Source organism: Helianthus annuus, chromosome 4, assembly GCF_002127325.2.
Source record: "Helianthus annuus cultivar XRQ/B chromosome 4, HanXRQr2.0-SUNRISE, whole genome shotgun sequence".
NCBI classification, from domain to species: Eukaryota; Viridiplantae; Streptophyta; class Magnoliopsida; order Asterales; family Asteraceae; genus Helianthus; species Helianthus annuus.
The window spans coordinates 78,233,773-78,251,817 of record NC_035436.2 but is presented as its reverse complement, the minus strand read 5'-3'; the positions used below and the strand labels follow the sequence as shown (position 1 = coordinate 78,251,817).

General features: G+C 39.9%; 1 protein-coding gene across 1 annotated transcript; it reads left to right on the top strand.

Annotated features, from left to right (window-relative positions):
* The first annotated feature begins 16,872 nt into the window (after positions 1 to 16,872).
* Positions 16,873 to 17,568, top strand: LOC110867265. Its single transcript, XM_022116389.1, has one exon. It carries the CDS (start codon positions 16,873 to 16,875, stop codon positions 17,566 to 17,568), a length of 696 nt encoding a protein of 231 aa, XP_021972081.1.
* Positions 17,569 to 18,045: the final 477 nt, after the last annotated feature.

The following is an 18,045-nucleotide window of genomic DNA, read 5'->3' as shown; positions in this document are numbered from 1 at the left end:
TATACATACAATGCACACAAAACAAAGCACATAAAAGTTCACGTTATCATTTTAACTAGTCACATAACGTACAAGCAAGTTACAACGAAAGGTTCTAGATTTCGAGTTGTCACATCATCCCCAAGTTGAAAGAAATTTCGTCCCGAAATTTGATGGCACTCACTGAGGAAGCTAGTTAAGTTGCATGGTTTTCCTGGTTTTCCTGGGGTGTCACAAATCACATTGAAACAATTCAATTAAAGGCTTAAAGCATTAAAACAAGTTGTTAATATTCAAGTGTAGGTTCAGTGGTTTTGAGAATCTCAATACATGATCACGTGATTGATATTGAGGATTTCAAATTGTGTTGACAGATTGCTTTGATCAAATTAAAAAAAAAAATCATTGATATTGTTGTCGGCCATGTAATAAATTTCATCAGTTTGCATTAAAATCAAATACAGTTTGCACGTGAGTTCATTACACATTTAAGAAGTTGCATGTGAGTATATTGTCACATAATTATCGAGTGGCAACTCGATCGAGTCATAATCCGATTCATTACAAGTTGTTTGTTGAAGTTTTAAATGCAAGCATCGAGTGGCAATCCGAACGGATTACCATCCGATTCTAATCATTCTATTTGCTTGTGTCTCAGGTCCAAGTGTCGGATCTTCACCCGATCGGACAGCACCTCACCCAAACAGACAGCATACCACCCGATCGGACAACATCCCACCCGATCGGACAGCACCTCACCCGATCGGACAGCCTATCACTCGATCAGATCACCATCCGATCCGCTGTCATCTGATTTCTGTTGACTTTCGTTGACCATGTCCGATTGGTTGCACATTCCATATAACCGTTCATTTTAAACTGATCGTTTGTTTGTTCGTTTGCATGAGATTCAAGGTGATAAATGAGGTGAAAAATTCAAGAAGCGTTTCGAAGATGTCGGAAATTGGCGAAGAGTTTTATAACACATTTTATAACGCGTTCACATCTGAAGAAACTCCAGTGACACCAAAGAATGCTACAACCGTGATTTCTGAGAGTCTGAATCATGATAACGTGTACGGAAATCATATGAGGCCACCAAAGCTCATGAATATCGAAGATTATCACCGGTGGTATGAAAGATTTGAGAACTGGGTGCAAGCCTATGCTTATGATAGTTGGATCATGTTAACAATAGGCTATGAAAAACCAAGAAATGAAAAACATGAATTAATTACACTTAAACAATTCACAGCTGATGATAAAAAGGAATATTCAAGTGAATTAAGAATGAAAACTCTACTTCAACAATCTGTCAGAGAGGATATATTCTCACTACTTCAGCATGGTGAAATGTCTAAGTCAATTTGGGAAGCATTAAAGTTGAAAGCTGAAGGTGGGAAGGATATCAAGAAAAACAAGATATCATTGTTGAAGAAGGAGTTTGACTAGTTTGGTTGCATGAAGAATGAAACAGTTCGTCAAATGATAGAACGATTTTGCCATCTGAAGATTGAAATGGAAAGGTTTGGAAGCCACAAAGAGAGAGAAGAGATGGTGGATAAACTCGTCGAGGCATTGCCACATGAGGAAGATTGGAAAACCTATGTGATCGTTTTGAAAAATGATGATAAATTCGACGAGATGACATTAGATAGCTTGATTGAGAAAATAGAGGGACATGATTTGTTGCTACAAAAACAAAACAAGATGTCCAGCTCTAGTTATCAACAGAACGTTGATCTATACTATCGCAGAGGAATGCTACAAAAGAATGAATCTCCAAAGATTAGAACCGGTTAGAGTGCAGAAAAGACTGATGACTCGTCAAACAACAAATCTTCGAGCTATGATCCAGGATATCATTCTTCATCTGCATCTGCATCGTCAAAATCTAATCCAAACCAGGATTGGAAAAATTCTCCACTTTTGAACAATGAGTTTGCTCAACAGCACATGAGTTTCTTAGCTTCTATTCTGGTATCTTACGAAGGTTTAATTGCAGGTAAGATCGGAAATCCAAACATGACGAAGGAGGATTACGATCAAGTCGATCCAGAAGATATGGAACTCATGGACATCCGCTGGTGCATGGCAAGTGTCATCCGAAGAGCTCAAAGGTTCATGGAGATAACTGGCAAAAAGTTCTTGGAGGCCCGGACATGAAGATAGGTTTCAACAAGAACAAAGTCACTTGCTTCAAGTGCAAACAAAAGGGGTACTTCAAGAGAGAATGCACGAACAACAAAGCTGATGATAGTGTGAATCATTTTTATGAGGATTACTACAAAAAGGCATTTTATCATCAGAATAACGAGCAACCAACCAGAAAGCAGATTGAAGAAGGACCTTCTAAGGAAAAAAGACAAGTTGTTTTGACACTTCATGATCGTAGTGAATCCAATATACAAAATGAAAAATCTGTTTGGGAAAATTTTGATTGGGATAAATACTTTGATGAGACGGAAGGACTGACGGGTGGTCCGTAGGACAACCCTTAAGTGCCTTAAAAATATTAAAATCCCATGCTTTACACGTTTAATTGTTTGAACTTGGTAACTACTAGTTGTTTGGACGTGCAGGTGCAAATGAAGCTTAAAAGGGAAGTAATTTGGAGCATCAATGAAAAAATCAATTTTTGGAATTGAAGAATAAAGAGGATAGCATGATAGAGGGCGAAATTACGAGAACGTAGGCGAAAACGGTGAAGAAAACGGAGTTGAAACGAAAAAGTTATGTTGAAAACAAGTTTTCATGTTGAAGCCTGCCGTAAGCTACGGCAAGGGCCATAGCTTACGGCGCTGACTGGCACTTTTTGTCACCGTATGACAGTTTAAAGCCACCGTAAGCCATTCCAAGCCACCGTAAGCTACGGTGCCCACCGTAGCTTACGGCGCCAACTGTTCTAAAATTGTAACTCATGCATTAATGGGCCACTTGATGATGCTCTCCTATCATGGGTTTTCGGTTACACAACATTGGGAGACGAATTTTGGCTAACTTTTGGAGCTTGAAGACTATCTCTATCATTTTTTTTCATGTTCTTAACTTGTTTGAAGATTAAAACTAGTAGTATGATGTTGCTTCAAGCCATGAGTGGCTAAACACTTGATGATTGTCCTGGATTGAAGGTTTGATTGAGACATTTCATGTTTGATTTTCTTTATTTCTAGAATAACAAACTTTGTCTTTATGATTTATTTGTTATGGTGTGTGATTGTTTGTTAGTAACTTGTTAATTCTTATGTTGAACTAATTAGAAACCATACGTTCTTGGTGTCGTTGGCAATCGAGATATCATGGGTATAGTTAGGCTTGGGTAAAGGTTGATTGATCATCGGGTAACAACCTCACGTTCTAGGAATCTGAGTACTTAGTTCCCTTTCATCACTGCAAGTAATCACACATGAGCTATGTCTATGTAGTTCTTTCTAGTGAAATGATAATATGAATGTCGAAATAAACCGGAAATCTAGGATGGTCATTTGTCTCTAATTTGCTTACAACCAAAACTTTTCTTTTGCAATTCAATTAGTTAAAGTTAGTTTTCAAACCAATCCAATCAAATCAACTCTTGAATTTTATTTTCTTGCAATTAGCTTAACTTAGTTCACTTAGATAAATCCTCGAATAACACACATTCCACAAACTCCCTGTGTTCGATACCCACTTACCGCTATCTATTTAGTAGTAATTGGATTAAATTTGATTGTGACCACGACATCACGTCAAATTTTGGCGCCGTTGCCGGGGAGTACTGCGCAATGTGTGTTATCTTGTGTATTAGTTAAAAAAATAAAATAAAAAAATTAAAAAAAAATAAAAAAAAATCCCAAAAAGATTTTATTTAATGTTCATGATTTACACTTGGTAGTTGCGTGGTGTTGTGCAGGATGGCAGTGCATTACACACATTTCAGCTTCTCTACGTGTAGACTGTGCGGGGGTCCACGTCATCCGTGTATCGGTTGCCATGAGGCCCACTACAGGAGGGCACATGGAAAACCGGTGTCTTATGTTTCATAGCTTCCACCTCCATCATACGTTGATGATTATGAATCAGAAATGGAGGATGATTATTACTCGGATGGATATGATCGGGATGAGGATGTTTACTATGAGACAAGGATGGATAGTCTATGTTTTTGTTGCGGTCGCGATCACACTTATGATTATGATGTGTGCATGGTGTATTCAGAAAACCCAAAGTATTGGAATAAAAAAATGATGGATGCACGCATCTTAAGACCGTATCAGGGATATCGATAATATCATCCCGAAGAGTATTCTGAGCCCGAAGGCGTTTATACTTATCAGACCGAGGAGGAGAAAGAGCTTGCTATATTGGAAGTGACTTTGTCTAAACTCGAGCAATATTTAGCAACACCCAACTTGTCCGATAAAGATCGAATCAGCTGTTTAGTTTCTAAGTGTCATAATTTAAAAATGAAGATAGAGATAGAACAACGCCTCTCACCATTACCTAATGATATTAGAGATTATTCTCACATGAAGGAGGAGGTTGTGGAGGATAACACCACACCAATGAGTCCTTTATCCGATGAAGAGTCACTGGTGGATCAGATGGTGTGTGCAGATGATGAGGCAGAACAGTCTGAGGAGATGAATATGTGTACCGAACCTCTTCCCATATCAATCATTCAAAATAACAAGTGTGGGGAAGAGGGTTCGAGGAAGAAGATGAGAAGGGTGAAACCACAAGACATCAGGGTATACATCATGAAGTGGATTAGTGAAACCCGAAGGTGCAGTCTTAACATGCCAATTATACTGACAAATCTATGGAGATGGCATGTAAATTTTCCGGGCATTCGTTGGAAATGTTTTGGGTAAGTGTGCATTGAGACCACCATAACACATATCAGGTATGGTCTGGCTGAAGACCTTTAAACTTAGCAATCTTGGGAGGCAACCCGAGGATGTAGAGTATTGTATTCGTGTTTTGTATTTTGTTTTGTTTTGTTTTGTTTTGTTTTGTTTTGTTTTGTTTTGTTTTGTTTTGTTTTGTTTTGTTTTGTTTTGTTTTGTTTTGTTTTGTTTTGTTTTGTTTTGTTTTGTTTTGTTTTGTTTTGGTGTTGTGTTTGTGTTTTTGCAGGTTGCTATGTTTCAATCCTCGCGGATGCAATGATTCAAGTGTGGGGATGTTTGGCAACATCCCCGTTGAGATATCAGCGAATCCAAGAGATGTTTATGTTCCTGTCCGATTACTACAGGTGCATCATTACCAACACTACTGATTTACAAATCAGGTCGTGTCTTTTTCTCATTGTGTGCACCTTTGTATATATTCATGTTTTTGTTTATGGTTGGGCGGATGGGTGGTGTTTTGATGTGTTTAGTTTATGGGTTGTGAAGGATTGGTGGTGTTCCTAATAATTAGAATAAAAAAGAAATAAAAAAATAAAAAGGAATTTGGGATTTGAGAGTATTAGCGAAAGCTAATGTTGTTGGTTAAAAGCGATCTTTTCCTCAAAACCATACATTGGGTCTATGTATCCCAAGTGTAGGGATGATGGGAGGAATTTTTGAGAATTTTAAAAATTTTTGTGCAGCCAAGCGAAAATTGTCAAAATTTAAAAACTTGATATTGTTCCACTTGACACACCGACACTCATTTCTAGTCCTTTATTGGTGAGAGTTTGAGCCACATATGATTATTAATGATGCTTTCTTTGTTTTGAGTGGCGGTGTGTTTATTGTGTTAATAGAACTTGTGTATGAAATCTTGTTAAATCCTAGAGTTAGCATGCTTGTGAAAATGATAGGGGACTTTTAGGTAGCTTCGTCTAGATGTGTGAGAGTGTGGGAATTGGTGGTTGGACCTCATACATTACATATATGAGCTTGGTATTGTGAGGGGTGGGGGTTTGGTCTTTAGAAAGCCATGTTTGAGCCTTATACCATTCGGTTGTGACCCAAACCTACTTCTTACAAAAAAAAAACTTTACCTATTGAGATGACCCGGTTTAGGAGATTTAGTATGTAATGTTGATGTCCTTGTATATATTTTTGAGCTTTTATGTCTTATCTTTGTTAAAAAAAGAGAAAAAAAAAAGAAAAAAAAAGAGAAAAATATGAGAAAAATACAAAAAGAAGTATTTAGTTGCAATAGAAGTTGAGAAGTTGATGATGTTTTGTATATAGTTGATGTATGCGTTGTTTAGTGGTAGAAATAAAAACCGGGTCAAATCAATTAGCTACTTGCATATATATTCCACCATTTCCCTACCTTTACACATAGCCCCGTTACAACCCGAATGTCCTTTTGATTCATAAGCATGCTAGGTATTTGATAGGAGGAAACTTGATATGTATACAAGCTTATTGTCGCACAATCACACACTTGCATTGAGCGTGTTAGCATAATGTTGCTAATATTACTTGTCACCGAGAGTTGTTGTGAGGGGTGTATCATGTGGTATGATAAAAAGTTTGTAAAAGGATGGTACATTTTAGCTTGGTTTGCATGTTGATCGCTTGTGGTTTTGAAATGGTTAGTGAATGAGTTGCTTGGGACAAGCAACGGGTAAGTGTGGGGATGTGACGGGAGGTCCGTAGGACAACCCTTAAGTGCCTTAAAAAGATTAAAATCCCATGCTTTACACGTTTAATTGTTTGAACTTGGTAACTACTAGTTGTTTGGACGTGCAGGTGCAAACGAAGCTTAAAAGGGAAGTAATTTGGAGCATCAATGAAAAAATCAATTTTTGGAATTGAAGAATAAAGAGGATAGCATGATAGAAGACGAAATTACGAGAACGTAGGCGAAAACGGTGAAGAAAACGGAGTTGAAACGAAAAAGTTATGTTGAAAACAAGTTTTCATGTTGAAGCCTGCCGTAAGCTACGGCAAGGGCCGTAGCTTACGGCGCTGACTGGCACTTTTTGTCACCGTATGACAGTTTAAAGCCACTGTAAGCCATTCCAAGCCACCGTAAGCTACGGTGGCCACCGTAGCTTACGGCACCGACTGTTCTAAAACTGTAACTCATACATTAATGGGCCACTTGATGATGTTTTATGCTCTCCTATCATGGGTTTTCGGTTACACAACATTGGGAGACGAATTTTGGCTAACTTTTGGAGCTTGAAGACTATCTCTATCATTGTTTTTCATGTTCTTAACTTGTTTGAAGATTAAAATTAGTAGTATGATGTTGCTTCAAGCCATGAGTGGCTAAACACTTGATGATTGTCCTGGATTGAAGGTTTGATTGAGACATTTCATGTTTGATTTTCTTTATTTCTAGAATAACAAACTTTGTCTTTATGATTTATTTGTTATGGTGTGTGATTGTTTGTTAGTAACGTGTTAATTCTTATGTTGAACTAATTAGAAACCATACGTTCTTGGTGCCGTTGGCAATCGAGATATCATGGGTATAGTTAGGCTTGGGTAAGGGTTGATTGATCATCGGGTAACAACCTCACGTTCTAGGAGTCTGAGTACTTAGTTCCCTTTCATCACTGCAAGTAATCACACATGAGCTATGTCTATGTAGTTCTTTCTAGTGAAATGATAATATGAATGTCGAAATAAACCGGAAATCTAGGATGGTCATTTGTCTCTAATTTGCTTACAACCAAAACTTTTCTTTTGCAATTCAATTAGTTAAATTTAGTTTTAAAACCAATCCAATCAAATCAACTCTTGAATTTTATTTTCTTGCAATTAGCTTAACTTAGTTCACTTAGATAAATCCTCGAATAACACACATTCCACAAACTCCCTGCGTTCGATACCCACTTACCGTTATCTATTTAGTAGTAAGTGGATTAAATTTGATTATGACCATGACATCACGTCAAATTTTGGCGTCGTTGCCCGGGAGTAGTGCGCAATGTATGTTATCTTGTGTATTAGTTAATAAAATAAAATATAAAAGAAGAACGAAAAAAAAAGAGAAAAAATATGAGAAAAATACAAAAAGAAGGATTTAGTTGCAAAAGTAGTTGAAAATGTTGATGAAGTTGTGTATATAGTTGATGTTTGCTTTGTTTAGTAGTAGAAATAAAAACCGGGTCGAATCAATGAGCTACCGTCAAGGACCCAGAATTGTAATTCATGATGATGAAGGGTATGATTGGAGTCAACATGACAAAGTAGTTGGAAAAGCCAAACCAATGGTTGCTGAGATCAAACAAAGTTGAGAAGAAAGGCATGCTCGCATTAGGCTAGATGAAGTGTATGATGCCTACAAGGAAGCAACACAAGCAGGCAGGTGGAGCAAAGAAAAAGAATGCTTTGTCGATCCTCAAGGAAATCCGATGGTTAATCCTGAAACGGTTGATTTTGAAGCACTAGTTGCTGCAATACCGACTGTGAGTGTTTGGTGCAAAGGCCTTGAGGAGATTCCAAGGTATAAAGAAAAGGTTGAAGAAGGCATTAGGAAGGTGATATATGCCAGTCTGGAGAAGAAAAAGAAGACGATTAAGGAGATTGTGGATGAGAGTGAAAAGCTGGTGAAGGAAGTGAAGAAAGAAGATGAAAAATTTGAGGAAGAGAAGCAGCAGGTGTTTGAAGAAGATCAGAATCAACAAGCAAACAAAACCACAGTGCCAATCACTGAGCTAACAACCCAAACTGATTCTTCTGATCAATCAGTTGATAATAAAGCTGAACAACATTACAAGAAATGCATGGAAACGTGCAGTGCTTGTACTGAAAAGGATGAAAAGCTTAAAATCAAAGACACTGAATTCACTAAAATAGAAAAGATTTTCAAAAATAAAAGTCATGAAATGATTGAAAATGAAAAGTTTTGAAATAAGAAAATGAAAGATTGAAACAAAGATGTGATGATCTTGAAAAAGAAAACAAAATATTGAAAGAAAAGTGTTCAGCTGTTTGCAACGAATGTGATCCAAAAGATAAAACAATTCAAGAGTTGCAAAAAGAATATGATGGAATGAAATTGTCATATCATACTGTAAAAGAAGCTTATGAAACTTTGAAAAGTAAAGTCAAAAGTTTAGATGATAGATTGTCCGCATGTTAGAAAACAACTAAATTTCTTGAAGCCAGATATGAAGGAAAACAAATGGTTTTAAATCAATATATTGATGATGTTGCTAAGCTTAAACAAGAACTGGCAGATAAAGAAAAGTTGGTCAATAAACTGCAAAGTTATCATGCTTCTTCATACATTCTGGAACGTATTTTCAACATCACGCCCGATGGAAAAGAGTCAGAAAAGAACAAAAAGGGAATTGGGTCTGAATACCATCAGGTTCCACCACCGTTGGAGAATAATTATACATTCTATGATGGTGAAAAGGTGGAAAAAGCAATAAACATGGTTGACCAGTTACCCGAAAACATCGATGTGACATACACCAAATCTGATGACATCAGTGATTCATAGGTGGTTGGTAAGGTTGTTGAAAGTGTTCTAGCAGAGGAGTCTACTAAAACAGATAAGTCTGAATCACAAGATGAAAATGAGGGAAGTTTTCATGATAGTTATATTAAACACTCAAAATCTGAAAAAGTTGTGAATGATGATTCAAAAGGATTGGTTTGTACCATGATTGGATCGGACAAATTATTTTTGGATAATGAATTCCCAATTCAAAATGTGATTTCAGATAAAATCAACAAAGTTTTCAAACTGGTAGAGATTCAAAATTCTGAAATTTCAAAGTTTGATGGAAAAGGTCACAGAACTTTTTATAACAAACCTGATTACAAAAAGAAAAACATGAAGGCTGGGTTGGGTTATAAAAAGAAACAAAAGTGGAAAAGAAATGAAACACCAAATTATCAGGAAAAGATGAACTTTGTTCACGGTACAAGTTCTGAAGAAGAGAAAGAACTCCAATTTAGGCGACAGTCTAATGAAGAGTTCTATGCTCAAAGGAAACAGCAACAACAACAGGCTAAAGATGTGTCCAAGAGAACATGCTTTAAGTGTGATCAAATTGGACATCTCTGTCGAAATTGTCCAAATCTTAAACCTGTTGGTGTTGAAACGAAAAAGAAGTCTGATGTTGTGAATCAGAAATCAACCAAGTTTGAATCAAAGAAAACTTGGAAGCCGAAAATGTCAAAGGCTGATGATATATTGAAAAATACATCCTTTATTCGTGTATATTTTGTACATTTTATCGTTATTTATAGTTTAGTTTTATTTAGAATTACGTACTATTGATCAAAGTTTGGTTTTCCAGGTCTTGATACATTCATTGGCTGAAAATTGAGTGGAAACGAGCTATATTCTTGAAGCATTACATCCTGGAACAAGTCACAAAGAGTTAGAATTATTTTAAGAGTTTTGGGGTGTTAAAGATGGATTTTTAAAGAAACATTCTGTGAAAAGCACGTGCTCGCGTAGCGCTAGCACCAGAAGCCTCCATGCTCGCGCTACGCTAGCAACTCATGAAGAAAATTTGGATCCTTTTTCACTCCCGTAGCGTGAGCACTATAGGGGTGACCCATCGCGCTACGCGACGGGTAGGCTTGCGAGAATTTGTTTTTTATGGGCTAGGGTTTTCTATATAATGAAAAATTAATGATCATTAAAGGGGATTACAGATCAAGAAACCCTAGGGCGATTTTTGAAGCAGATTTTGAGCTTTTCGGAGAGTTTTGGCTAACGGGAATCATCCGGTTGAAGCTAGGAGCGTGGAAGTGAAGATTGTTCGGGTTTTATCTCCCAGTTTTCTTTAATTTTATGTTTTCGATCTTTTCCAATGAATTCTTGTTTTGAACTTGATTTGTTTATGTTAGACATCATGTTTCTTGGATAAACCCTAGATACTACCTAGACTAGATGATGGTTTGATTAAAGTTTGGATCTTTTAACGGTTTTTATTGTTTGACTATGGATTGATTTCTGAAAGTAAATTGTTCTAGAATTTCTAATTCGGTGCATGTGCGTATTTACTTTTGATTGTTGATTATTTACTGTTTCACATAGATTTTAGTGAATGTCTTTCACATAATAAATTTGTGTTGATTATTTGCATCCTTGCGGGTTCGGATGATCTTTGGGTAAATCGTCCGATAGCCTTAGAAACAGAAATTAAAATACAATCAGAAGTAAATATTCTTCTTAACTTGTCGCTGAGAGGCTCGAGTTAGTTATTAGGTCTCAGTGCAGTATATATCTAAAATAGATTTTGAGAGAAATCGGTTTTAGTTCCCTAATTGCATTTGTGTCTAGTAAACCAAGTTAGAACCTAGAATTGCCTTAGATTGTCGCGCTGAGAGGTAGATATTCGTATTAGGGCACTTTTAGAGTCGTTAGAGGACTGAGAGGAAGTCTAACAGCCGGTATTCATAACAGCCTTGTAGGGTTTCCTAGGTTTCTTCCTGAGAATGGTCGGGAAGTCTTAGCATTGAAATACCTTAAGGTTTAGTACTTTACGATCCCGGCTCCATACAACAATAATACCGTTAGAAATCCATTCATAGTTAAACTGGATTCAAGTCTAGGTAGTCGTTAATCTCGTCTGAATCAAACCCTAGTCTTCGTTCGTGTCTTAATTTAAATTTCATTTTAATTGCAATTTTAGGATTTTAGTAAAAACCCCCCCTTAAAACACAACAATTGTTTAGTCGTGTCAGTGTCTAATCTAAATAAAGTCGTTAACGTAATTCATTAGAGTCCTTGTGGGTTCGACCTCCGGACTTACTTTTCTGTGCTAGAGTCGACCGGTTCACTTGCCGGTGAGTAGTTTAGCCAGGTTAAAGAGTCTAGATTTTTATTACTTGAATCTTAATTTAGGGTAATTATAGTTTATTTAGTTGAACTACTTTTTCCACATCAATTTTTTGGCGCCGTTGCCGGGGACTCTTGGCAATTGCGTTAACTACTTTGTTTGGATTTCAACTGATTTGGTTACGTGCTCTTTGTGTGTTTGTGAGTCGTAGGAGTCCAAGTAATTTTAGTGTCTTTTCCGTATTTTTCGTAGAGTCTTTTGTTGTAGTTGTCTTACTTGTTTGTCTTTGGTTTTGCAGTTCATGCCCCACACACGTTCGAAGGGACCAGTGAAGCCGCCGATTGAAAAGTCTTCCTTCTCCACACCCAGTATTCAGGTAAAAAAATCCTCATCTTCATCTTCAGCCCCTTCTGACTCTACACTACACTCTAAACCACCGAACTACGACTTCACCCCGAAGTCATCACCCCACAATTCCCCACCACCCTCTCGTCACCCTAGTCCACTACCAGTTCACCAAATGGCCGAAAACCAAACTGTCCACCAGCGTTCCACTGCGGGTTTTACCGCAAACTCACCCATCACCCTTCCTGAAATCACCAATGATAAGTCCTGGCAAATACCTTCATACATCATGACTGCCATTAACAACTCTTGCCAGTTTCATGGTCGTGATGATGAGGACGCGCCAGCACATACCAACCGTCTCACCCGTCTGTGTAGCACCTTCGGCATCGAAGGTGTTAATCTTGATGCCCGATATCTCCAAGTCTTTCCCTTTTAGCTTGCTGGCCGCGCAGCCACATGGCTCGACTCGCAGCCAGCAGGTACTTACACTACTTGGGCTGGACTTAGGGATGCCTTCCTTGCTAAGTATTTTCCACCTGCAAAGGCCTCTCGCCTTCGAGATCAGATCCATTCCTTCAGAATGGAGCCTGACGAACCATATCACTTAGCTTGGGAGAGGTTTCAAACTTTACTCTCGCGTTGCTCCCAACATGGACTGTCGGATTGGGCCTTAGTAGAAAAATTTTATAACGGTCTTACCCCTGAGTGCAAGGCCCGATTCAACACATCCGCAGGAGGCCACCTAATGGGAAAGAAAACTGTGGCTGACTGCAATGATCTCTTTGAGAGCTTCGCTCATGCTGATATAGATCATAGTGCTACCAGCAGGAATTCCACTCCTGTGATTACTTCCTCATCTTCTCGAGGAGTAAACCAAGTCGTTTCAGACTCAAAGGTAGTATCTCAACTTGACTATATCACCAAAGAGTTGCTAGAAATTAAGAAGAAGGTAGATAGATGCGAAGTTTGTAGAGGTGGACATGACACCATAGATTGCCCAACCCTCACCCTAGAACAGGTCGAGTATATAGCAGGTCAAAATAGGGGTCCAACTAACCCGTTCAACAATAGTAACTCTAATTGGCGTGCTAACAATTATCGCTCATCAGGTAACCCCCCTTGTTTCCCATCAGGTCAATAACAAAGCAGGGGGCCAGGTTTCTATTCTGGTGGGGGGTCGGGTCAAACAGGTCAATTTGCTAGCTCAGGTTCAGGTGCACAGTTCAGAGGTGAGGGGTCAAACCAAGAGGTTCAACCTAGGAATGAGGGGTCAAATAGTAGTTTTTCTAGGATAGAGGACCTCCTTACCCAGCTAGTGGTTAAGGATCAGCCTACCCAACGTACTTTAGAGGACCATGCTACGCTCCTAAAGAATAATCATTCAAGTTTCTTAGACCTTTAGAGGCAAGTTGGGGACATTGCATGCCAGTTGCAAGAACGACCTCCCGGTCAATTCTCGGGCAACACAAAGCCCAACCCATCTGGCTCTTTGAAGGCAATTTCGACCCGTAGTGGTAGGACCTTAGGAGAGGTAGTGAGACCCGAGAGTGTTGAGATAGAAGATGAGGACCCCGTAGATGAGGAGATTGAAATGGAGGCGCCCGGTAAAGTGCAACCTAGGTTAATCCCAGTAAGTACCGCACACACCGGGGGGCCTTCGAGTGAGAAGAGTGTAGGAAAGAGACCCATTCAAGTTGTTCCATCACCCATTGTTGATATTTCCCGTGCTCCGTTTCCTTCCCGACTTAAAAATCAAACTTATTCCAAAGAGCACGGGAAATTTTTAGAAATCTTTAAGTAGCTTAGAATCAACCTTCCTTTCATAGAAGCCCTTCAATCAATGCTGAAATATGCAAAATTTTTAAAAGATCTTCTAAAACGTAAGGATAGGTTAGGAGAGGTTTCTAACATCCCCCTTAGTGGGGGATGTTCCGCCGTAGTGTTGAACAAGGTCCCGGAAAAAATGACGGATCCAGACCTTTTTACCATCCCGTGCTTGTTTGGGAGTGATACCGAGTGTAGGGCCCTAGCCGATTTAGGAGCAAGTATAAACTTAATGCCATATTCCATGTATGAGAGGTTACGTCTAGGAGAGTTGTCCCCTACACGCATGTCTTTGTCTCTAGCCGATAGATCCGTTAAGTATCCACGTGGTATAATCGAAAATCTTCTAGTCAAAGTGGATAAATTCGTCTTTCCCGTAGACTTTGTCGTTCCTGATATGGAAGCCGACGAGAAGGTTCCTATCATTCTAGGACGCCCATTCTTGTGTACCGCCAAGGCCATCATTGATGTCTTTGACGGGAAAATCACACTTCAAGTCGGTGAGGAGAGAGTTACTTTCGAGATAGCACGCTCCATGGAACACCCTAGTGGTTCCGATGACCTTAGTAGTCCTTGTCATTCGGTCTATTTCATAGAGTCTTTCTTATCTTGTGTTGACCATTGCTTTGACTATATTAGTGGAGCCGACCTAGTTGAGAGTAGGATAGATGAGGTAGTTGAGAAGGTAGAGGAGGTTGTAAGTGAGAGTGAGGGAGTAGAAGAGGACGAGTGGGTCCCTGAAGTGCTAGAGTTGAGTGAGATCAAAAGTGAGAGTGAGAGTACACCAATAGAGAAGCCCACCCCACTAGAACTCAAAGTTCTCCCGTCCCACTTAGAATATGCTTTCTTAGGTGAGGGTTCCGAGTTTCCCGTCATTATTTCATCTAAGTTAGAGGAGGGAGAAAAGGGTAGGTTGTTAGAGGTGTTGAGAGTGAATAGGGAAGCCATTGTATGGCGTCTTTCGGATATCAAGGGCATAAGCCCCGCCTATTGTACCCACCGGATACTCATGGAATATGACTATAAGCCGGTGGTGCAACCTCAACGGCGCCTCAATCCGAACATGCAAGAGGTCGTTAAGAAAGAAGTGCTTAAGTTGTTAGATGCCGGGGTGATCTACCCTATTTCCGATTCACCATGGGTTAGCCCGACCCAAGTCGTCCCAAAGAAGGGTGGGATGACGGTGATCATGAACGAAAAGAACGAGTTGATCCCTTCCCGTACCGTTACCGGTTGGCGTGTGTGCATAGACTATCGAAAGTTAAACGACGCCACCCGGAAAGACCACTTCCCCTTACCATTCATTGACCAAATGTTGGAGCGTCTAGCGGGTCAACAACTTTATTGTTTTCTCGATGGATTTTCGGGTTATTTTCAGATCCCCATCGCCCCGGAGGATCAAGATAAAATGACGTTCACATGCCCCTACGGCACTTATGCGTATCGCCGCATGCCTTTCGGGTTATGCAACGCTCCGGCCACTTTCCAAAGATGCATGGTTGTCATATTCCAAGACATGCTTGAGACTTCCATGGAGGTTTTCATGGATGACTTCTCGGTTTATGGCACCACTTTCGAACAATGTCTTCTAAATCTTGATAGGATGCTTAAGAGGTGCATAGAGATAAATCTTATGTTGAATTGGGAGAAGTGTCACTTTATGGTGACGGAGGGGATAGTTTTAGGGCACAAGGTGTCGAGAGAGGGTATAGAGGTGGATAGGGCCAAGATAGATACCATAAGTAGATTACCTCTACCTACTAGTGTCAAGTCCGTTAGGAGCTTCCTAGGTCATGCGGGCTTTTATAGGCGTTTCATAAAGGATTTTTCCAAAATCACACTCCCGATGACCCGACTTTTAGAGAAGGATGTACCTTTCGTATTCGACGAGGAGTGCATCAAGGCGTTTGACTTTTTGAAAGAGAAACTTGTTAGTGCCCCTATACTTGTTTCGCCCAATTGGAGCTTGCCTTTCGAGCTCATGTGTGACGCAAGCGATTATGCCGTAGGTGCGGTCCTAGGTCAAAGAGTCGATAAACACTTTCATCCAATCTACTACGCGAGCAAAACTTTAAATGATGCTCAAGAGAACTATACCACCACGGAAAAGGAACTCTTAGCCGTAGTGTTTGCGTTTGATAAGTTTCGCTCATATCTCGTGCTTTCCAAAACCACCGTGTTCACCGACCACGTCACTTTGCGTTTTCTGTTCCAAAAGAAAGACGTGAAGCCGCGTCTCATTAGATGGATTCTTTTGCTCTTCGAGTTCGATATAGAAATTAAGGATAAAAAGGGAGCGGAGAATGTGGCCGCCGATCATTTGTCACGTTTGGAGGATCCAAAGAGGGAGGAAGTTCGTGAGGATTCTATAGGAGACACCTTTCCCCACGAAACCATAGATTTTGTTAGTGTCGAGGTAGAGGGTTTGCCATGTTCTCGGATTTGGCAAACTACTTAGCGGCCGGAGATCTTGTGAGGGGTATGTCCTACCAACAAAAGAAAAAGCTTCTTAGGGAGGCTAGGAAGTATATTTGGGACGACCCATACCTATTTAGGATAGGTGGCGATAGACTGCTTCGGAGATGAGTTTCAAAGGAAGATGGTTTAGACATCCTTAGACATGTGCACGAAGGTTTAACGGGGGCCATCACGGAGCAAATGTGACGGCACAAAAGGTTTTTGATAGTGGGTTTTATTGGCCAACAGTAGTTAAGGATGCCGTAGAGTTTGTTAGGACATGTGACCGTTGCCAACGTACCGGCAACATCTCATCCAAGGATGAAATGCCTCAAAATCCCATCCAAGTTCTTGAAATCTTTGGCGTTTGGGGCATTGACTTCATGGGACCTTTCCCATCTTCAAGTGGGAATAGGTACATCCTCGTGGCCATTGATTACGTTTCAAAATGGGTTGAAGCTCAAGCTTTGCCCACTAATGATGCCCGAGTGGTGGTGAGATTCCTTAAAAAGCTATTCACGCGTTTCGGAGTCCCTAAAGCTATAATAAGTGACCGTGGCACGCATTTTTGCAATTCCGCCATGGAAAAGGCACTTGCACGCTACGGTGTCACTCATCGTCTTTCCACCGCGTACCACCCGCAAACTAGCGGCCAAGTAGAGAATGCTAACCGAGGGGTGAAGAGAATTCTAGAGAAAACGGTAGGAAAAAGTAGAAAGGATTGGTCGGAAAAGCTCGACGACGCTTTGTGGGCATTCCGCACCGCCTACAAAACACCGTTAGGAACAACACCCTTTATGATTGTGTATGGCAAAGCTTGCCATCTTCCGGTAGAGTTAGAGCATAGAGCTTTGTGGGCTTTGAAAACCGTTAACCTTGATCTTACCGAAGTCGCTAGAAGGAGATTCTTCCAAATTCATGAGTTAGAAGCTTTGAGGGATGCCGCCTATGAACGATCTTGGAGTATCAAGGAAAAAACTAAGGCGTTGCATGATAGAAGGTTGCAAGGTTTAAAGGAGTTTAAGGTAGGTGATAAGGTGCTTCTATTCAATTCGAGGTTGAAATCGATAGCAGGGAAGTTAAAATCAAGATGGAGTGGACCGTATGTGGTGAAAGAAGTGTTTCCATATGGTACGGTCGAGTTATATAACGAAGCCGACAAAGTTGTATGGAAGGTAAATGGTAATCGTTTGAAACATTACTTGGGAGGTCCCATTGACACTACCGAAGAGGAAGAAATTCCTCTCGAGGACCCACCCACCTTCACCGAGCAGTGAGAACAAAAAAAGCTTCATTTGTAGAGTATGTACCGTTTGTAATTTCGTTATTTTTGGTGTTTTTCGTGTTTGTGTTTTGTGTTTGTGAGTGTATTTGCAGGATACGTACCTTTGAGGAGCTGAAAACGCGAAGAAAAAGTCATTCCAGGTAAGTCCCATACTTAGAAAAATTTTGGGATGGTTTGGGGAAGGATGGGTAAGAGTTAGAAAAATTTTCTAAGGCAAAAAACTTGATATTTCACGCAACATTCTGTTCAAAATTGTCACTCGCGTAGCGCTACCACCAGACACTTCCCATGCTCACGCTACGCTAGCATCTAGGGTCACAAAACCCCTTTTGAACCCTCTCAAATGCTTCTGAACCCTCACAAAACCCCTTTTGAACCCTCTCAAATGCCTCTGAACCCTCTCAAAACCCTTTATGAACCTGCTGAAACATCTCAAATGTTTTGAACCCTAAACCATTTAAACCTTATC

Coding starts and splice junctions, on each gene's coding strand:
- LOC110867265 (XM_022116389.1), top strand. CDS start 16,873: ATGGAAAAGGCACTTGCACGCTACGGTGTCACTCATCGTCTTTCCACC.